General features: G+C 39.2%; 1 protein-coding gene across 6 annotated transcripts in view; it reads left to right on the top strand.

Annotated features, from left to right (window-relative positions):
- Positions 1–17,712: 17,712 nt before the first annotated feature.
- LOC118225850 (zinc finger protein 521-like) overlaps positions 17,713–23,712 on the top strand; it is a 165,838-nt gene continuing 159,838 nt past the window's right edge. For 2 of the 6 annotated variants that reach the window (XM_035414875.1, XM_035414874.1), the window contains exons 1-2: positions 17,716–18,003; positions 18,625–18,665. In XM_035414875.1, coding sequence (XP_035270766.1) covers positions 18,626–18,665 — 40 coding nt within the window. In that variant the 5' untranslated portion in view covers positions 17,716–18,003; position 18,625. Of the gene's footprint in view, positions 18,004–18,624; positions 18,666–23,712 lie in introns of all 6 variants that reach the window. The other 4 variants (XM_035414880.1, XM_035414879.1, XM_035414878.1 and 1 more) reach the window with 3 other exon arrangements.

Raw genomic sequence — 23,712 nt, 5'->3', positions numbered from 1 at the left:
AGAACTAATGGAAGCTATGAGCCTGCGGAATGGGCTGATTAAAGTGGAAATTGAAGTTCTTAATGAGCAAGGGCAAAGTGGTAATGAGAGGAACTGTGAAAATTAATTATCTTAATTTGAGATTCTTCTTTTAAGGCCTCCGTCCCCCCTCTAATGTTTAGTTGATCAAGAGCCTGTCTCAAGAAAGCAGTTACAATGTGCGGTAAATCAGACCCTGCTATTTACACTGCATCTACCTCAGCAGTGTGGCGTTGAATGTTTAGACTTTACAGTCGAAATCTAGAACGTAATTTTAAAGTCATATGTAAATATTTTATACATAGTTTCTGCTTTCTGATCATGTAATGACAAATTCCAGCAACCAGTTAACAGCTGCTTACAAAGTATCCTTGTTCTGCAGTGTTCTTAGTCATCAACACACACATAGCAAGAGAAAGTCTCACGTTCAGGTTCATGATTTTATTTCAGTCTGCAGGAAAATATTTTTTTACGCTCATTCAGTGTTAGCGAGAATACGCCAATAGACTTTATGGTGACCTTGTTCAGAACTGACAACAAATTCAGTATTCATATTATTGTAATTCCAAGAGGAATCAATGTCTTCCATAAACATAAATAATAAATAGCGCATTGATGGCTTGATAATATTATTCAATATATTTTTATTTTAATACGTCAGTCATGGCAGATCACAGAGTGCTTAGCCACCCCAAAGGAGGTGATTTACTAGGTATACCTGAAACAGAACAATTCTGTAGAAACAGAATATTCAGCAAGTACACTTCTCATGGTTATTGCTTATTGTTACATATTGCTTACTGATTTGAAGGAGTCATTGTTTTGCTTGTGTTGCTTGCTTGCATTGTTTCAGTCAAGGTTTGGTCTTATTATTTATACAGTAAACAGTATACAATATATATATATAATTTCTGGGACAGGTACATATTTTATTCTTGATTTGGCTGTGTACTCCACAATTTCATATTTGTAATCAAACAATTCACATGTGGTTAAGGTGCACATTCTCAGATTTTGTTTAAGGGAATTTTTATACACTTTGGTCTCGAAAGGTAGAATAGAAATTATTGCACTTTTTATACACGGTCTCCCCATTTCGGGGCACCATACTGTTTGGGACAAATGTCTTCACAGGTGTTTCTGATTAATCAGGTGTATTCAAATGCTTCCTTAGTGCAGGTTTAAGAGAGCTTTCAGTATTTAGTCTTGATTTTAGGCCTTTGATTGCTTTTGGAGTCTATTTTTGGCATATGTCAACATGAGGACCAGTGTTGCGCCAATGAAAATCAAGGAAGCCAGCATCAGGCAGAGAAATAAGAAAAAATAGCCTGAGACATCGGCCAAACATTAAGCCTACCAAAATCTACTGTATGGAACATTGTTAAGAACAAGAGAGATCACTGATGAGCTCAGTAATCATGGGCCTGGTAAACCAAGGAAGACCTCTACAGTCGATGACTGAAGAATTCTCACCATAATGAAGAAAAAACCCAAAACACTCGTCACATGAAGGATCAGAAACACTCTTCAGGAGGCAGGCGTGGTTGAGTCAGTGAGTACTGTCAACAGCAGACTTGACAAACAAAATTACAGAGGCTATGCTGCACTAGTTAGCCATCAACACGGAATGGCCATTTTGCAGTTTGCAAAGACGTACTTAAAAGAGCCTGCAGAGTTCTAGAAAAGGGTTTGTGGACAGATGAGACAAACATTCACTTGTATCAGAGTGGTGACAAGACCAAAGTGTGAAGGCCAAGAGGAACTGCCCAAAATTCAAACCACTCCCTTTCATCTGTGTAACATGGTGGGGCCATGTATGGTTGTCACAGGTACTGAATCACTTGTCTTCATTTATGATGTATCCTCTGATATCAGCACCAGAATTAATTCTGAAGTGTACAGAAGCGAATTAACTGCTGAGGTTCACGCAAATGCCTCCAAACTCCAACAGCAAGACAATGATACTAAACATACTGCATAAGCAATCAAAGCCAAAAACAGCAAGTTTCTTGATTGGTTCGGTTATTCTCCAAATCGAAATCCAAATGAATATGTGTTTCGTATGCCTGAAGTGAAAACATAAGGCGACTAGGCCCTGAAATTAGCTGAAGATAACGGATAATCACCAGAGAAGAAGTCATTATGTAGTGATGTCTATGGGTCCCAGACATCAAACAGTCATTGCCTGAAAAGGATATGCTTCAAAGTACCAAATTTGACTACTTTTATTTACATAACGCTAATATATTCCAAACATTTTGGTACCCTGAAATGGGGGGCTATGTATATAAAGTGCTGCAATTTGTACATGGTGAACTCTGTGCACCTTAACCACATAGAATATAGAACCAAATCAAGAAAAAATGGATAAGTCTGTCTCAAACATTATTAAGCTTACTATATATACATATATATATATATAGCAATTGAAAACAGTCGTTTTAAATGCCCTTAAATGCAAAATGCAGCAGTCTAAATGATGCACTATACGGTAAGGGAGAAAACAGGAAGATGAAAAGCTTTATCAGTTTGCTATCAGTAATTAAGATTCATCTGCCTCTTTACTGGTGGGAGGGAAAGGCGCGGCATTGGAGTTGCAGAGCAGAGACCGGCGCTTCCCCCAGGCCTCCTTCCACTCATGGGTGGGATAATTCCCAGTCCCTCTAGGTGTTCTTAATGAGTATATTAAAAAGTAAACAGAGTTGTGATCATTAAGCAACAGCTCCACCAGTAAAATATTCACCATATGGGGAAGATTTTTATTTATCTATTCATTTGTGCACATGTATACATAGGTAAACCTTGGACAGCAGATGTAATTCATTTATCATGTTATATCCGTCGTGTTTGTTTTCTGTAAGGGAGTGTGACCATTGCCCACCTGAACCCTTGCCCACCTGAACAAAAGAGGAAGACAGAAAGGTGTTGACACAGAATGCTGATGTTCCAGTCACCTGGTCTGCCTATTCTTTGCAATGTGGAGAGGGAGTGATGTCATAGTAAATCCTTTATTATAATGCTGTTGACTTAGTTAAATCAATTGAAGTAGTTGTTTTGAGTCTTTCTGTCCAAAATACAGGTTGCTATGCATGCAGGTTATTTGGAATAAAGCATAAAAAATATGTTTTTTCTCCAAAAGTACTATAGCTTTTAGAGTAGGGGATGACTTAGATGCCAATGCTAGATCTGAAAAGATCAGCATTGACTAAAGGTTTTCACAGTGTCTCCCGGACAGCCGAGTGGCTTGCAAATGGCCAGACGATGAAGAGGCACAGGCTGGCATGATGGAGCGATGGGCTCCAGCCAGAGGAGCTCTTCAGCCACTGCGGAGAGGGCAAGGGCATGCACCCCCAGACAACCGGCCGGCCAGCCCCGAATGTCAAATAGCAGCGGCAGATGCTATAGCACCAGGCATCCCCTTTCCTTCGCTGGCCAACAGCTGGCTGTCTGGTGACACCAGTGCACCAGTGACCTTGGTTTGTTGAGCGTGCACTGCAAGGTCTGGCAGTGGCGGGTGGACACCGAATGGATCCAACTGGACAGATGAGACCCTCTGGGACTATGCAGTCAAGGAGGGAAACTCCTCATGGTTGCTGGGATCTTTTCTGCATTCCTCAACCAAGGTGTGGCAATGACGTCTTCACCAAAGGCTTGACTCACCTGGCTCATATGACCAGTGACCATTATTAGACAATCCATGGGGCTCTGCTTGTTTTTTTGGGGTGGATGTGCATTCATAGCTTGAATAATTCCCCAGCCATACTTTCATTGTCCTTTTTGCTTTTATTGCTCTTTTTAGCTGCTTCTTTGCATATAGTTGCCATTCTGTCTTTCTTGTAAAATGATAATTATAATTGTATTTGTTAATAAAATATTTTTATCCTCTGTATTTATTATTTATTTTTCATGGCCACGGGTGCCCCTGGGAAAACAAATTTACACCACCCGTGCAGTGCTGCATGATGTTCTGTATAAATGATTTGATGCAATAGTCTCAGATCATTTCCTGTTTTTTTATCCTGCTTTGTGTTGTATTAACACAGCAATTTTCTTTAAGCAGGAGTTTGCAGGCAGGCTGACATTTCTACCGACCAGCTGTCACAGAAAACAAGATGGTTACACTGTCTTTTGCAGGTTACTCATGAAGCTCAGCACCCTAAGCCTGTGATCTGAAAACATATTGCAGAGTCCACTCAGCACAGTGGATGCAACACTCACCTGACACACAGGACAATGTGCACACATGTGCACACATGGGCAGGTACATGCAAAATCACAGGGAAGGATGGAATATTTGTACAGGAAAATATTGTTTTTGTTGTATTTTTGTTATATATTTTTGTAACACTATTGTCCCAAAACATTTGTATTTGCAGAATTTGTAAATACTTAAATGCTACCATTATTTTCAATTTAATGTTAAATACAACCTGACTCAGTACTGTGCTCAGAATAGGCCCGTAGGTGAAACAAAATGCTATAGATGAATTATACAAATTTGACAATATATTTATTTGCTAAGACTGACACATTGACTTTTTTCCTTCAAAAGATATAAAATGATATTACCCCTTAAAACCATAATATTCTAAAACAAAACAGTTTATGGTTCAAAATGGTTCAATAAAATTAAATTAAAATTAAAATAAATGAATTACAACATAAAATAAGACTAATCAATGTCATAATAGGGAACACTTTGATAAATCAGATATGATTCAATTCAATTTTGATCATTTTAAAACTTTATAAATACATTACAATTTTCATAGACCTTGTGAACATTTAGTAATTAATGTATTTTAAAATACTGTTATAAAAATTATGGAACTAAAGTAAATACATTTTGACGCAGCTCTAATACAAACACACACAGACACACACACACACACACACACACACACACAAACACCCCTCACCCACAACCTAAGTTTGATTTTAAAGAGAAAGGTGGAGTGAAAGGTTGTGTGACGTGGGCGGGATCAAAGCAGGGTGACTCGCAGCCCACACCACCGAACGGAGCGCGCTCAAAGGGTCCTGCCACTCTCCCAGGAGCGCAGTCAGTGCCTGCAGCCAAGCTGCGGCACTGGCCCAGCAATTACCCGCGAAGAAAAGACAAAAAAACTGCTCTTCTGCCTTCTGGGAGGGCATGCAGTACATGCAGATTCCTCTGGAGGGATATTTCGTATTTCAAAGATCTGTGGGTTGGTTTTAATGAGACAAGTTAAGTTTGTTTCAGAGTGCCCCCCCCCCCCCCCACCCAAAAAAAAAACAAGTGTAATTGGTTGAATGAATGCATGCAAAAAGAAAAGAAAACAAATAATGGTTTCTGAGTCAAACTAGACCGTCTAAAGGGAGATGTGCTTTCAGTGCCATGTTGTGCATCTGTCACAGTTTTCAGTGTGGGAAGCAAACCTTATGGGGTGGAGAAAGAAAAAAAACAAAAGAAGAAAAAGAAAAAACAGCGCTCAGATCGAGCTGCCCAACAGTCACACAGAAAACAGAGAACGCACACATCTCCCCGAATAGCACGACTCCTCGGGACGCGCGGGGCACGGGACCGGCGTAAATCTCCGCCATTATTCTGCTGACGGCGCTAACCCCTTCCAGGGCCCGGCTCCAAGAAGACATCTTACAAGCCGCCGAGCGACACGGAGCCCTCCGCACGCCGGCGCGCTGGGACTGACCCTCCACAGCAGAAGGTCGCCTGTTCCCGTCTCCGCTACACCCCCCCCCACCCCACCCCCACCCCCACCCCACCCCCACACCCCCAACCGGTCCTGAGAGGGGATTTGATCCCGCCAGGAGACCCGGCAGAATTTTCTGATCTGCTGGCACATGATCGGCATGGTGCAGGAGCCCTTCCTTTTCCAGAGGATTCTGCACGTCTGCCGCATTTGGACGATGGAGACCCAGCGTCTGTGCGCGCAGTTGCGGTGGGCTAGAATGTCGGCAGAAAAAAGCAGCGCGCGGCCATGCAGTGCACTGTAGATGTACTCGGAGGTCCAATTGCTATTAAACATATTTTAAATTGTGTGCGGAAAAGACCGTATTTTTGTTTTTATTTTTTTTTTATTTTGCTTATTTATTTGCTTGAAGATATTAAAATCACTGTCAAAGGATCTGGACAATTGAAACTTTTGGAAAGAAATTCCGAAAACTTTATGCATCTTAATGGTCATTTTTAAATATATTTGTAATTATAAAACATTGTGTGTGTGTTTTTACATGCATGTATTGTATTCCCAAATTTGTTATTGAAATGAAAATTATAAAAGGGTGCCTCCTATTGTTATTGTTAAACATTATGTATAGATATTTTAGGTGGAGTAGTATAGCAGTAAGTTTAATATTTCATGGTGGTATTTTTGTTTTATGTTGTTTTACTATTCATAATGGAAAGATGTGATTCTGCTCTATTGGTAATTTTCATTAATTAATTTTGGACAGGAACCAGCACCCAAAACTACAGATAATTTTGTCATGGTTTGAACTGAAACCATCCACTCCCAACCTTTAATATTCCTGTTGTATATACAATTAAAAATGTATTGTATGAAATGTAGTGTATTCATTACAAATACAACATTTTTTAAAGTCAAGGCATGAATTAGTAGCACTGATGACAAATGTCAAAATGTCAAATCATGAAGCTGTCAGGTGGCAAGTCTACCTAAAGCATTAATTGGTAGTGTAGCAATGCACTCCATCGTATAGAATGCAATCCCAACTGTGCAATTACACATTATGACTTTGATTACTATAGGGAAACGTATAATTGTCCATGACATTTTCCATGTAAGCAGGGTTTCAGTTGGGTACATTGTCATTGTCTCATCACACAATAGCACTTATCAAAAAGTAATTGTAGGATGGGGGGGGGATAGAATATAAATACAATATAAAATGGCTAGGAACTTATAACATCAACAAATCATAGTGAAGATCACAAATTAAAGGTATGTTAGGGGGATTCCCATGAGAACATGTGATTGGCCAACTAGCCCACAAATGCTCTTCTGGCGTCGCATCCAGTTGAGCAGCTTTGACTGCGATCCTTGGTCTTCCAGAGGAGGGAACACAGCCGCAGACGCAGACAGAGCCCCAGGCTGAGCGGAAGGAGCCTCCAGTGAAGGGCCCTGGGTAGCGGGCGCTCCAGCGTTTGTATTCTAAAGACGTCCGGGCGAACAGGCTAGCGTCGCGCCGCACGCGCTCCGCATGCTTTCCGCCCTTGACAGCAGATCTGTGACCAGCTCTCACACTCCCCAGCGCTAATCCTAAACATTGTGTGCGTTGGTGAATCACAATGTGCTATTAAGGGTAAGAAGTACTCTGTATCACTACACATTAATAGTGATCTGTTGGGTGAGAGATCATTGTCATTACCTATTTTAATGTCTAGTATATATATATATATATATATATATATATATATATATTTATACATTGTGTGTTTGAGTATGTGTTATATAAGAAATCTAATGAGAAACAATCATATATAATTTAACAAGTCATATATTCTTTTCTCTTCTGATAGAATTGTTTGTGCGAAAAGGCACATGGCACATACAAAAACATCTGGTTTGGATTATTTACAATATCATTTTTTATTGTATACCAATCTTAAGTTTGTTTCATTTTTCCCTTTTGGAGCAGAATATGAGTCCTCATCCCGGATGCCAGTGGTACCAATGCCACTGCACATTCAAACTTGACTTCCTTCATCAGATAAATTGTATGCTGCAATTTAGTTAAATGCCATCTCTATTTCAGAAATTCTTTGATGAAAGAAAATCTATATAGAAGCTATCTTAATGCTTAATATCATGTTGTGTTCCCGAAATACAGTTATTCTCATGGTCCATATTAACTAATACATTCTAAAGAGGTCTTTAATCTCCATAACAGTAATCCCCTCTGTGCCAAAAGATTCTCAAATTGTAATTGGAGGGGGGAGGTAGAAAGCCATGAAAAATCCAATCAAAAGAAAGAACAAAAACACACGTTTTAATCAGTCAGCTTAGCACCTAATTCCCTCACAGAATTGTCATTCGTCAAGCCCTTTAGAATACAATGAGTAGACGGAGTAGGTACAAATTGGCCATTCGTCATTTGACATTGGCTTTTATCATCTTTCCAGAATATTTGATTGTATCCCACCATCCCCATATGAATTCCGCATGGCGTCTTCATTCCAAGCCCGCAGTCTGGACTGGTTTGAGTGTGCAGTGTGTGGTCATCATTAAATATTGTGGGAAGCCCTAATCTAAGTTGTTAGCATTAACTTCAGGATGCTTCCAGGCACTGGCTTTGATGCAACGCTAGCAAGAATGGATGAGTAGGAGGAAAGTTGGACGGATGAATGAGTGGATGTTGAGGGAATCAGTTTAATGCCATGTTCCTCTGCGATTCGCCAGCAGTGTTTATGCAATCTTGCTATGCCCTTTAAAAATACAGCGTAAACTCAAAACTAGCAATACTCTATGTGTTGTGCATTCTTGAACATAGATCTAAATTAGGAAATCTTTCTGAATATACAATTGTTGGGTGATTTTGATTCTAGAATTTGGAAATGGAATTCTTCAGCGAAGTGGGATGTGCCTGCAGGAACAGGCTGAAATTCAACTATAATTATTATAATTATAATATAATTGGGTTTCTCTCCTCAATACAGTCAAATAAAAGGAACACTATCATACTGTTGTTAAAGTGTCTTTATAGCGATCTACAATTTAGCCAGTTACTAATAGTGTTCTAATCATATATCCAGTAGGCAGGATTTTTTTTTTTTTTAAGGAGCATTAATACCTGCATGCTTTTAATTCATGGCAGCACGTATTGCCTCTCAACTAGCTTTTGTTTAAAGGAGGTCTGGTGGAGTTCAAAAAAACTGACCTATTCCTTTCTCTGTTACTTTGTCACTCCTTAAAATACCAGCAGCCCTGATAGAAGGTGCGTTGTTTATTTTGATTTGCGAATCTGCATCGAGGAACAGCCTCAGTATCCGGTACTCAATGAAAAGGCGGTGGATGAGACGAGACCGAAACACAGAATTTACAGGGATTCCCTCCAGAATTAAAGGCCTTTAAAACTGAGAAGTTGATGATGCCAACAGTGCTTGTGCAGGTAATGTGACTGCGCCAATACACTGAATCTCCGTCTTTGTATCCATTCCTTATGTGGCAGTTGCTGAAGCGTGATCAGAAAAGTAAAGAATACATTTTGGCGGTGCAGAGGGAACACAGGCAGTGGCTTCCCTGTAATGTTCTTCAAATACTCAACTTGAACCATCTTAACCTTTTAATGTATCTCTGTTTCCTGTTTTTTTTACTTGTAAACGTTAGACTGCAGACAGAACAGAACAGCCAGAGCAGCTTAAAACACAAACAACATAATAGCATGCGCTTTAAATAGCGAATGACGCTGCATTTAGTTCCTCGTTCACAGAAGTCTACAGAAACAAATGTTAAGGAATGAAGCAAATGCATTGTGCACATATTTGCTTTGTTGGTCTTTGGTCCGGTGCCCTGGGAGACGCGAGGCCTGGTGAACACTGAAGGGATGAAAGGTGGGAAGGGCCAGAGCTAGACTGGACTGTGCTCTGCTGGCACCGGCACGCTCTTGGCTCGGTGCTCAGTGGAGGTTGTACTGTGGCAGGAGAGCGGAGCCAAAACGCCCTCTTCTCTGCACCCGCCGTCCTCCTCACGCGTCCCTTTCCTGCCTCGTTTAGCCTCCTTTGGACAATTACGGCGAGAGGAGAGGTAAGGGGGCGGGTCAGTGTTTCGGGGAAAGAGGAAAGGACCTTTTATCTGAGTTTTGAGTTGAAGGATGGCTATGGCAATGTTAACTGTTTTATTTTAATCAGCTAGCCAGCCATTTACGTAGTGGCGAGGCATGCAGGGAGAGGGAGTGGGGGTGTCGACGCCACAATTTCCTCGTAGCAGCTTGGCGCTCCCAGTAGCAGCTTGCTCCGTTCCCCACCGCCAAGAGGCCCGGCACCCACCGTGAAGCCCTGTCCGCACTCCGCCATAGCAGAGGTGCATGTCAGCTCATCTCAGGATAGCCTCGTGAAGGTGAACAGAGAGCATTTGACTGGGGCTAATGCATCACGTATCACAGAAAGAAAACGGGGCTGGCTTGGCTGATTTACAGTTTCCACTTCCGGTGTATGCAAGTTGAGTCTTTATGTTGTACCCACAGTGACCCCCTGGCTGGGTTACAAAGCACAAGTTTCCACCTGAAAAACATTGTACAAAATGCCATGCCTTTAAAAAAGTAACAAATTAACCATAATGGATGGTTTTTAAATGCTGTTTAACACTCATTATTCAAGTCCATTTTTGTTGCCTTCTGGAATTTTATAATTTTATCATCATGTGAGTAGATTCAAGTTAATTTTCCACGCTTATCTTCTTAGTCAAAGTATTTTCACTAAAATGCACTGATATCCTTTCTCCCTAAAAGGTATTGATATCCTTTGTATCTGTGGCTTGGGGTTAAAGATGACAGTACCATTTATTGCTGTAATATTGCATGGTTATTTATTACCAAGATGTGCATGAAAATGCACCCTCAAATATTGTGTACAAAATCTTGTAGATTACAGAGATTTCTGTTTTCAATAAAAGTGTTCCTACAGACAGAATATTTCTTGGGATGCTAAGCCCATTATCAGTATTTTGTCTTTATTTTACTATAACTCTAAAAAATTAAAGGACCTATGTGCGTGCAGCATAGTAATGTGTAGTGTGCACTACTATAGTATAGTGGTTAAGGAACTGTGACTGCGAGGCTGCAGCTTCATTTTCCAGGTAAGGCACTGTTGTTGCACCTTTGAGAGAAGCACTTAACTTGAATTGCTTCGGTATATATCCAACTATATTAAGTAGATACCACGTAAAAGTGTAAGGTGCCCTGGATAAGTAGATACCATATAAAAATGGAAGTTGCCCTGGTTAAGTAGATGCCATGTAAAAGTGTAAGTTGCCCTGGATAAGGGCATCTATTAAATGCCTAAAGTGTCATGTGAAACACCAGACTTGATATCCTACATGTTCAAGGCTTATCTATTCTGTCGTAACAAATGTGCAAAATACTTTCCAACAATATGTCGATAAAATATACAAAGGGAAAACATAATATAACAAAACATAATAGCAGTTTCTTTACTCAGAGAGAATCTGGTGACATTGCCTAAGTTTATACGCAAAGCAAAGCTGCATCTGGGAGGCCGGAATACTGAAGCGTTGTGTGTCACAACTGATAGGTCATGTTCATAAGCTAAAAAAAGGTAAAACAATTCAATTGAAGTCAATTGAAAAAAGTGAGCTGTACACAGACTGCTTCTGGCCAATTTTTTTTATTATAGTTGAACACTGTTGGCAATGCTGCAACTGAATATAAATTGTAAGTGTTTTTGTGGACCTTTGTATTTTTTTGGGTTAATCTTTAACAGCCTACATAGCTGGTAATTTTGGTATCGTGTTGCTTACTAGATTCAATACCATAGGCTTCAAATGGGTGCTAACCCTCGTATAATACATTGGGCCTGATTTACTAAGACCTTTAGCATGTGCAAAACATTTGGTGCATGCATAACCAATAACATGACCAATTATTGGTCTTGGTATTTGTTTTGACCAATCATTGGTTATGTTATTAGTTCTACATGTGCTAAAAGGTTTTGCACGTGCTTAAGGTCTTAGTAAATCAGGCTCTGTATGGCTTGCAGTGTGGAAAACAGTCACTGTTCAGCAGGCAAGTATGTCAAGAGGACCTACGGCCTATGCTTCACCAGCGCTAGGTCTACCCCCTGTGCACGTGAGATTTGCATAGCATCAGTGTATAGTACAATTGACGATTTAAAAATGGGTGAAAATAAAAATATATAGTTTGATCCGCCTGTTCCCCCCAGCCACCTCAGCACTTCCCATCGCTGACAGGCATAGAAACTGTGAGTACCACTCAAAAGCCACTGAATATTTCATACCCGTCACTGTGCTATTTCATATATAGAAATCGTGAGATCCTTATCCTTTGTTTTGAAAAAGAATTGTTCTTGTTTTTTTTTCCTCAATGGAAAGCAGACCTTATTGCAATAAGATATGAAAGGTTTCTGCTTCATGAAAGGGTTACTGTTCAGTATCACTTTCAAAATAACTTACTAAGATACAGTATCTTTGGAATGAAAATGTTATAGTTAACTAAAAAATTGTGTGACACGTATCTCCTTATGAAAGTCATGTCTCATTTATTTATTCGCAGACTACAAGCGTGCTTTGTGCAGTTATGAATAATCACAGTGCATGTACATGCATGTGTTAACAGTTTTATAATATCACTAAAATGACATTGTACTCAAGGTAGCCGCAATATGCACTGCAGAGTTGAGCAACGGTGATCAGAATTTTGACATTTTCCTATTCATTGTCTCTGTCTCATTTTCATCAGATCGTCTTGATGGCCTTTTGAGCTCTTGGCACTGCATCAACTGTTCAGCTGCACACACGTACACCGGGTCCTCCAGCGAACAAAATCAATACCTTCATTTCTCTGTCATGGGTTTCATCTGACTCTCCCTGTCCTTACAGATGTGAGAGCCCTCATATGCAATGTACAACTAAACAATAGCTACTAAGCGAGTTAATTCAACAAAGCAGTCAAGTACCAGGTTATTTATGTTGTTTGTAAACATAAACAAACAAAATATGTTATGATTTTTAAAATCTGATATATATGATTCCCACACTTGAGTGTGTAATGACATTGCCTAGTTATTTTGGATGGTGGATGTGAAACAATCATGTTTTTCAAATATACTTCATTTTAGCAAATATAGAAAAAAAATACAATTAATGGAAGCACTAAATGCCCTAAAACACAGGGGTCAGAATCCCATCCTGGAGGCTTGCAGCATCTGCTGAAGTTCAGTGTGTGTCAGCACCAGTTATTCATTTAAACCATTGACCAGTTGACCATTTCAGAAACCATGTTCTCAACACCTTAATTGTCTTCTGATTGAGTTGAACACCTCTGCCTTAAAAGGTCATTAAAACCATCATCCTCAACAGGCTCTATATATACAGTTTATATAAAATGGTGATTTTGGCAGCAGCAAATGGTGAGGTTTTTCAAAGCACTGATGATATTTTCACTGTTTATTACTGTTTTACTGTCCCCTCACATGCATCCTAAAGCATTGATGTACATAGCAACACATACATATTTTGTGCAGATGCTGTCTAATCCTAAACCTGCTCTGAATTGCCTGCAGTAGATAACGTTGGGCTTCCTGTTTTCACTGAGACCCTGCATACACTCTACCGGGCCGTATGCTGGGCCTAGAGGTGGTTACCCATCCAGTCTTCCACTCTAGACCTTCTATACAATGACTCACCAACTCAGTAAGGCATGGAAGAGGTCATGACCTTTACAGTGAAAAGGCATTAATCTGCTGAGGGTGCTGTGTTGTCTATGCTGACAGGCTGCAAGATGATGAATCCGTAGGGACTGTGAACTGCAGTCAGCATCTTCAGAGCCAAATATAACGCAACAACCCATCAAATTATAATCAGAATAAAAAGAATAGAGGAAGAAACAGTACATGCCAGTTTGTTGGAAAGCCACTAAGCTTTTTCAGTACAAAGGGAATGCTCGCTTGTTCACAAAGGCTTTGATCAATATATGGAGGCATCTCACGATCAACTCAGTAATTAATAAAGGTAATGTTAAAGAAGTTGTTTTCTGTTCAGTCCAACAGGTTCTCTGCGGGTTCCCTGGGCCCCTGTTGATCACCAGCGAACGACTGGGATTCCCAGACTCAGTGGCAGTGGTGGCACTTGACCTAACGCTATCAAACACTGACAGTGTCACCTCTGAGCAGCATTTACCTGCCTGTGGAATAAAAGTCAAAGAAAATGTTAAAGCACGACCTTCAGCACAGACATCTTGGATTAAGAACCTTGATCCCCGAAAATGCTTTTTCCTTCTCAAGGTAGTCTTTGAGCACAGTTTGAGATTTCTTCAGCAGCGCCGGCTGAATCTCATTCACACATAGCTGCCGGCAGCTGTAAAGCCAGTACCATGGAGTGCTGTCTTGGCAGCGTGAAGCTTGGATTTTTATGTGCACATACAATCGTTTGCAGTTTTACTGTTAAACGGCCTACTGTAATCCTTCAATATATTGAACCACAGACATACGTTCATGTGCATTTGTGTGTACGTGCAGGCTTGTCAGAACTAGTCTTAAAACCCAGCTGAGATCACTGGCCATGACTGCATGGTTATCTGTGGCAAATATTACATTTATCCGCACTGATATAATGTTCCTGCAATAGACTGGCACCCTGTCCAGGGTGTATTCCTGCCTCCTGCCCAATGCACGCTGGGATAGGCTCCAGCACTCCCTGTGACCCTGACCAGGAATAAGTGGTATAGATAATGTATGGATGGATGAATGATAATGATCATTCAGTTTTGCTCTTAAATTACCAACTGAAATCATTCTCTATTTTGAGCTACACACATATTTTTGTTCTCAACGACATAGAATAAAATATTTTTCAAAATGGTCTTTGTTTTTCAAAGCAAACATTATCTGTATTAATTTCCTTGTTTTTACAGATAATTGCTTTTCATTTGTGTGTATCATCATCACAAATAAATGGGGGTGGGGGTGCTAACCAGATTTAAATTTATGCTTTTTTAATGATTAGCAATTATAAGTGCAAAACTTACATTTAACAGTAAAGAGCAGGTTTTTTAGATTTTTTTTTTTTCTAAAACTCTTAATTGCTTTCAATTACCAGTGATTGTTACATCAGCATTAGAATGTTCAGTTAAGAACATTCTAAAAACATATTGTGATATTAAAAGGTTAAATAATAGTTTACTATGATATTAATAGCTCACCAAAATTGACTCCATCTTCAACTATTTATGTATCTAGTCTGGATAATTTAGGACACATGATTTTGAGCCAATAACAGACAATAGCAGACATTTTAAAAACTGGATGACCACCATTTTTGCTATGTATAAAAATAAGCTAGTGATGAAATCTTAACATACATCAAATATTATTTTCGATTTAAGAATTAAATGCCGTTGTATGATAACTTACAAAGCAAAGTTAAAAGTAGACTAAACAAATTACTATTTTAACAGGGTTTTTACAATTGGACTTGACTTGCAGTAGACTACTGATAGGACACAGTATATCGTAACTCAAGATGCAACAGGTTAGGAATAGGAAGCAGACAGGAGATGCACTGTTTTTCTGTCACAGTGTATCAGAAAGAAGTGACAAGCAAACTATACTAATAAACAATTATTATAATAGGAAAAGGAATTCCAAGGTTGACTCCGGTTTTTGAATGAGCCCTGTTGGTTTGGCATTTTGCTTCGTTGTACTTGTGCTTCTCCAGCACAAACTAGCTACAAACGCTCTGCTGAAACCTGATCCTATACCACAGGTTCTGCAGTCACACCCTGCCCTCCCCACACATAAAATAATGTCATGCCCAGAAACATCCCAAACACATTTTAGAAAAAGAAACCGAAGCAGAGTAGAATGGATTCCGTGTATGTGCGCAAAGACAGAAACTGCTGGCGCCTCATAGATATGACTGAACATGGTTGTTTTATAATATTTTCAAGGTAAAACTCCTGCATAGTATGCCTTTAAACCTGATATCAATGAGGGTAATGCCATAATGAATGTGATGGCAAACTGTGATGGCAACAGCTTGTATGCCCTCTTAATTGATATAAATGTACTGAATGTGGCAAGTAGCTGCACTACACACGTAAACTACTACATAGCCACAAATAGTTTGTTATAAATCATATAATGAACCAATGCTTTCAATATAAAAATATAAGTAACATTCTGAGTATTGGAGGATATTAACAATGGATGGCTGTTCAGCCTTATTTCATCTTACTTGCTGTCAAGTTGAGAGGTTAAATAAAATGGAACTACCAGAAAAAATTGAAACTCAAAAAACTAAAATATTTTATATATCTAAATGTACCGAATGTGGCAAGTAGCATGCACTACACACGTAAACTACTACAAAGCCACAAATAGTTTGTTGTAAATCATATAATGAACCAATGCTTTCAATATAAAAACATAAGTAACATTCAGAGTATTGGAGTATATTAGTAATGGATTGCTGTTCAGCCTTATTTCATCTTACTAGCTGTCAAGTTGAGAGATTAAATGAATGGAACTACCAGAACAAATTGAAACTAAAAAAACAAAAATATTTTAATTAATTTAGAGATGGGTTCAGAAGAAACAATCCACTAAAAAGAAACTAGCTCATTACTAGCTAAGAGGCTTTGACGAAGTATCAAGCAAATAACAATGTTCAGTAGGTGGCAGTACAGCTACACTAATGCAGATAATTAGAAAACTCGCTAGTAAAGAGCACAGCTAGTATTGAATGTTTCAATGCCTTACTAATAAATAGTAAGCTCAAACTCCAGACTTTACTAATTTCCCTCTTACAATATATCACAACTAGCTATTGAATACCACATAACCAGGAACAAATGTCATTTTATGCTAATGCCGTATAAACCATGAGTGATTTTATTAAATGTGGGCACCTCTTGTGGCTCAAACTGGCCACTTCATGCTGGTTGTTTTTTGGACAGTCATACTGCTTTATGAAGACAGACAACTAAGGCGCAGGAGGAAATGCAGAATGTGCACTAGCTGGTGAGATGCACAGGTGTTATTTCTGCAGTATGCTGATACCAACTCACCTTATTATGGTATGTATCTATCAATATCCATTAAACTATCCATTCATAAAAATATATGACAGGAACTAAATATGTATTTTCTGTAAAATATATACTTATATCCCCTTTGTCAACTGATAATGTTGTAATGCCTCTAGCAAAAACAAGATCAGTGCATGCAGGATATTTTCTGGCGCATTCATTTTTATATCTATTGCCTACCTGACATACAAAATAAAAATCTAACATTTAAAAAAAAGAAGAACCATGACCATACTGTGTCTACCCTTTTACCGCTAATAACAATTATGCCTATAACATTAACCTTTACCTTTCTATTCTTTTATATCCTGTGGACCTATGTATTTACCAACTTTCATGCTTTGGCATTTGACTAATGCCATAGCATGCTACCTGGAATTACACATTCCATACTTTCCTGCTCTGTTAACCTTTACCTGATGTATATACCATTGCCACAGCATGACAACTCTTAATCTTTATTTCCTTCCTACCATATTTGCATACAGATTTGTGTACCTGTACTTTAATGTAAACTTTAAGTGTGGTTTTTTTGTTTGTTAGTTTTTTTGCATTTATTTTTCCTGGAGTAACCCCAGTCTAGATACTCGGACGTATTGCATAACTTTAAACTTTAAAGGAATTATCAATTATGAAAGAGGAAATCACAGGCTCCGGAGTTTTACATTTTTCCATTAAATTGCATTCATGAAAGCTTTCATTATTTTAGGACTGCCAGAATTTTTCCACGTCCCCTATTAAATAGTAAAGGTTGCCAGTGTCCTGTGATTATTCAGCAGGTGCCATGTCTGCAGCAACAACAAAATGCATTTTCCCCCTCTAACCGTTCCGACCAGGAGGGGGATCATCACTCCGCCAGAGACGTTGCGCGAGCCGAGACGTGAGAGAGAAAAAAAAACAAGAGCGAGCCTTGGTTCTGGAGACTCACTGCAGACTCCGGATCCAGCCGTAAGAGAGGAATCCAGGAGTCCACATCTTGCCGGAGTCCCTAGGATTTTAATCATGCCTCTCTGTCTGTGTGTGAGTGCAGGCAGGCTGACAATGATTTCCTCAGTGATTACGTACAGAGCGAGTCCCTGCGGGTTAGGGGCCCCCTCTGGAGTCATCCTGATGGCTTTGGGGGCCTTGCTTCCATTTTCTATTATTATGTGGACTACCGGAGCGACAGCGCAGTCCAAGACCTTGCAGGTTTGTGATGAGGAGGGAGCACACATCTTCTCTCTGCTTCTTTTATACCAATTTAAACGTAGACTTAGATCACATTACAAATACATATCCAGAACTGGCTAACGGGAATTAGAAAAAGGAGATCCTAATTTTAGTTTCGTATGTAAGAAAAAAAAAGTATTTTTTTCCTTTTTTAAGTTTTGTTGCATTTTTACTCTCCCTTACACAGCAGGCGATTGCTGATGCCTTTCCAACGCGATAGCAGTTAAGCTCAAACAGTAAATAAGCAGTAATCCTGTTTTTGTTTTAAAGCGCGTCACCTAAATGTTTGCACGCGAACGTTTATTATCGGAAGGATGGGAACGTATGCGACGGAATTACCAATATTTTGACACTTTTCCTGATACCACAATTGCATTAAATAGGTAGCTTGGATTTTAAACGTATTACCTCCCTTCGTGTACTTATCCCAGAATTGCTATCGTCATCCAGATCTTATTTTTACATACATTTTTTTTTATATCTTGAGAGAGCATCCGCTACTGTGGTCTGTGCAAATAAACGGGATTGCATAGGATATCCGCTATATATAGCATTCATTTGATCAGTCTGAAACTGAGCAACTTCGGCTGTTTTCTTTAGGATGTCTCGCCGCAAGCAAGCTAAACCAAGATCTCTGAAAGGTAAGTACAATGTTGGCTGTATCTATGGCTAGCTAGAACTCGCGAGTGATTCTTAAGGTGGAACCCAACCGCGTCCAAGCAATTTACCATTAACATAAACTATGTGTTTTACTGCAATACCTGCGCATCCCACGATAGGCTGGGTAGTGTAAAACGGAAAGTAGCCTACTTACGGGAAAGTTTTTATTCTCTTTTCCTAAACCCAGATAAAATATTTTTTGCACGAAACGTTTTTCACCCTTAATATGGATTTTCAAATTGACGCGACATGGATTTCGCAAATAGCCTACGGTCTTTTCGTAAGACTTGTTACTTTGCCATTTTTGTGCTCGGATGTCAGAAGATTAGGGAAACCGAATAGGCACATTTCTTGGCACATGTCAAATGGCCAGAAGCCATTGTGAAGCAAATATAACCTAAGTGCCTCGATGTCAAGCTACATGTAACTGTTAGAATTTGAACGCGCTTCCATAGACAGACTTCTCTGGCTTGTTGGGTCAGTTGTTAATGATGTTGAAAAGCCGAGTCTGATGGAATGCAAGTTTGTAGTGTCGAGTCACGTGACCGCAGCTTGCGCGACTGGAGCGCTGCGGAGGGAGTCTGGGTCTGGGGAAGGATAGACTTTCGGAAAGGGACAGGAAAATGAAATGGGAGGGGTGAAGGGAAACAGAAAGTACGAACGTGGAGGGGGGTGAATTACCACGAATGATTTCGTAACCTGTTTTGTGAATAAACCATTGGCGTTTTGGCGTTATAAATACCCGACGGCCACCGGACAGGTCAGGGACTTCTTGGTAGGACTACCCCACAAACTACAAATAATAGTGAACAGAAAATACTATCCTTTTTTCTTGTGACAAATATTAATATTTTTACATCTATGCTAAGGTGTGAATGAGCGTTACAGACAGATCAAATTTATTGACCTAATATGACAATATTTCGCCAAGGGAAACCCCATTACTAAACTTAAAGATTTTTTTCTTTTTTGTTTACAGGGAGACATTAGATATTTGAACAAGATGGTAGCTCAATATGAATTGTAATGTGGGCTCTTAAAGTTGGGTAAAAGTTGACAGCAATCAGGTGAAAATTCAGAGATATCTATTTTAGTGAAGGACACAAAATCTACATAATACATTTGAGTCGAAGTGTGGTCCAAGTTAGCAATCCTGTAAACATATGCGTGCACACACACACGGGTGCTTACATACACCCCACACAATATCAAACACCATGCAATTACACGGAAATATATGCACACTCCTTCCAGTACACACACATTTGTAGACACACACACACGTACACACGTTTTTCAGTGGGGAGGCTGCCGATCTTCAGGGTTGAGCTCCAGTTCATCTGGCAGGCATTGTATTTTGCACAGCGAATAATTGTTCACAATTTCACAGGCTCAGCTAGAGGTCTGGGGACTTTCTTTTCTCCTCCTCCTCTCCTTCTTGGAAGTCCTTGCCTCAAAGGAAGATAATAAGGTGTGCTGTGTGTTCTTACTGCCACCATTTTAATTCAGTAGCTGCCCACTAGTAAAGCACTATTGAAAGGAAAGTGACTTCGGTCACCTAACTGTATGGGGAACCACTTTGCCTAAATCTACCCATTTTGTGATTTAACAAAAAAAAAAAAAATGATGAGCATTTTTAAAGCTTTTTTTTTTTAAAATGTCTACATTTCTAAATCCATTAACCATGTAAAATGGCAGGATATGGGGTAACTACTATTGTTCCTAGAACCTGCTGACACATTCCATGCATTGACATGTGACATCTTACCTCGTCTGACTCAATGGTACGGATAAAGTGGATGAGATGCCATTGCTCTCTTTCAGAGCGTATTCCGAGCCTGTTTAGCAGTTAACAACACTCTCTTGCTCTGTTGCTCGAGGAAGCAACAATGAAAAATATTGAAATGCAAAATGCAGTCAGTGATCAGTGTGATGTCATAATAATGACATCTGTTACTATAACCGTATTGGACAGCAAAATTGAAGTGGGATTGCGCGACAAAACATAGCACAGATAGTTTTATTTTCAACAGTGAATGCCCTGTAATCAGCCATTTCCAGATTCCGGTATAACACTTATAAGATGGAAAACCAAGCTTGATTACTAATCGTAGATTTAACTGTGCCTTCTAGTGATTTCTTAATAGTGTGTTTATCTTATCAGTAGCCATTTGGTATACACAGTGCAGTTCCAATAGGGTTATTCATCTTGTCTATGTGACAGATATATTTTACAAAGTTATGTTGAGCTTTAAATATGAATTGTGGTATGCTTATTCTATGACAGTAATTTGTATGGGTTTTTTCAGTGTAAGCGATGAGTCCATCTTCACACTTGTGGCTATGAGAAAATTAGTTATTGATATATTAACTGATCTATATTTTATGTAAAAAGAATGGAGAGTAGGCTATTGATTAGGCATGGAAGAAACATAGTGTTTGACTGATTTTTGTATTTAAAAAAAGATAAATTTAAATAAAATGTTCACTGTTATAATAATTTGAACGTACCTTAAAAATGTTTGCAGTTGTAGTTGTAGAATGCATTCAGTTGTTTTATCAAGCACAATGCCATCTATGTCTATGAAACGGCTCATTCCAAAGAACATTTGCCAATTTACCAAGGCAGTATACTTGCAGCACATACAGACTGTAGCTGAGGGTTAAAATATTTACAGACCAGAAAAAAAATATTGTTGCAGAGAAACTGCAAGACAAGCCTTTGAATTATGCAACCTCCTTGTGTTGCAGCAAGCAATCGCAGTCATTCATTACTGCCGGGGAAATATGTTTGGATAGAAGATGTTTGTACTGTACATCGAGGGGTGGGGGGGGGGGGGGTGCGCCTGTCACAAACAGTGTCAGGGTTGACAATTTGGAGGAAAAGGAGCAGGGTGTCATACACTGAGGAGGGGTCAGCTGGGAGAGGGGGAGGGAATGGAAGCATCGTTTTTCTGAGATACGTCCTCTTCCAAGTGGCTCCACGGTAGAGTAAGGGGCTGCGCTTTAAGCTCCATGGTGAGAAAAGGGAAAGTTCACGGGTCCTATTCCCGTTAAGTCCAAGGCGCAGAACCCCGCTTATGGTAACTGCCTGGGGGAATTTTTGATACTGTGTATATTTGTGCATCGTATGTTCAAATGTTTAATTCTTTCTGGTGACGTTTGCACATTTACACAACTGTGGATTAATTCATTTGTGTGAGCCTTATATAAGTGTATATATGATTAATATTTTTTTTTAAGTAAACAATGAAACAATGAGTGCAATGTGCTGCTATACAGTGCCCTGCTATTGGCTTTGTTTGATCAATATCTGCATTAAGAATACTTTAGTAAAGTGCTGTTTTGATCAGTCGGTTATCTGCTAAGCAAATAGAAAATGTAATTGTAATTGGCTGAGTTAGTTTTGCTGAAAAGCATTTCTTATTTAAGGAAATATTCAATAACTGTAATTTATTAATTTCAGAAGTTCACATATTATAAACATAAATGCCCACTTTCTGGGAACTTTACACATGTTTGTATGTTTCACAGTAAAATAATTCATTTTAATTACTGCACTGCTATTTTCTGCATATTGCAGAAAGCAACCAGTTTAACTGTATAATAATTTCCCCTGAAAACATATGCAGAGGGAGAGAATTGATTGAAACATTTTATGCATTGTGGTCACAGAGTTCCACCTGAACTGGTCACCAATTACTTTAGGTACCATTACATTTTAATGTGATTTTCAGAATTTGAATTGTCCCAGCTGGAGGTGTATTACAGCACAATGGCTGTAAGGAAGCTGCAGGGGTCAAATGTACTAGCCTATATGAACCACTCCTACTAACCTTTGCTGACTGAGAAGAAATGAGTGTGGGCCTGTCTCAGGGAGGTGGTTGAGAAGAACTGTCTGTCACCACCTGACAACCTTTAGAAGTGACACTGCCCCCTGCTGGTTTAGGGACCCGTACCCTTGGTGGATCAGATGGACTCTTCTATTTGACCATATTGCACAGTGAATTTTTGAAGCTATGGTGAAGTAATACATTTTAGGTTTGTGATGTCCAGGTCATGCAGTACAAATCTTGGAATTTTGATATCACCAAAATGGCTACCTTAAGATCATGAGATGTTTGGTTTTGATATGTCAGATTTGAACATTTTAAAATTATTATTATTATTATTATTATTATTATTATTATTATATGAATGATAACGCTATGGTCCTGCCTTAAAGAACAAGATATTGGCTTTGCTTGTGGCACTGAAATTGTCAAATGTTTGTCTGTATAGCTGTGTGACTTCAGGAATTGCCTTACCTAATTTTATTTAATTTATTATTTTTTTTAGAAAGTAACATAACATTGAAAGCTATCCTATGTTACTTCTTACCTGAGAAAGAGACACAGTTGCTTCGTTGTATTATGGAAAATTTATCTTGGTATTAACCAGGTAGATACACAAAATTCCTACCATAGTGTGCTGTAGCATTCTGATGTCTGCTTGTTTCTTCATAGTGAAGTCAATCATGTTGCTGTGAAACTTATTTATATCTGATGTGATAGCGTTGCCTTTTTCAGTGGGATGTGTCTGTTTCCCGCAAATGTGTTTGAGACAAATTAGCGAAATAACACAAACAGAAATAAATTCCAACTGATTACTAACACAGGCTGGTTAAAAGGCAGTTATTTTTCCTTGAGACTCGTTATCTCTATTCATCAATCAATATTTGGACACCTTGAGATAACTATTTTGCTGATATTTTCTTTGAGTCGTGTACCTCTTTATCTTAAGATAAACAACCCCAAAAATATTATTTTGCAGCAGCCTTGGCAAGCTCCTTTAAGGTGTCAGTGTGGGACCTCCTCTCGTGCGGGTTTGGCCAGATACTCGTCCCCGAGATTGGCTTTGCGCTCCGTTGTAGCAGTGCAGCATCGGTAACCGCGACGCGGGCAGGACAAACAAGCGTCACATCAAGTGATGGACAGATGAGTGGAAAAGCAGCTCTCGTACTGACAAGCATGCGCACGGTACCATTAA

The sequence above is a fragment of the Anguilla anguilla genome, chromosome 4, assembly GCF_013347855.1.
Source record: "Anguilla anguilla isolate fAngAng1 chromosome 4, fAngAng1.pri, whole genome shotgun sequence".
NCBI classification, from domain to species: domain Eukaryota; kingdom Metazoa; phylum Chordata; class Actinopteri; order Anguilliformes; family Anguillidae; genus Anguilla; species Anguilla anguilla.
The sequence above is the reverse complement of the archived record's forward strand: the minus strand, read 5'-3'. Positions and strand labels throughout refer to the sequence as shown.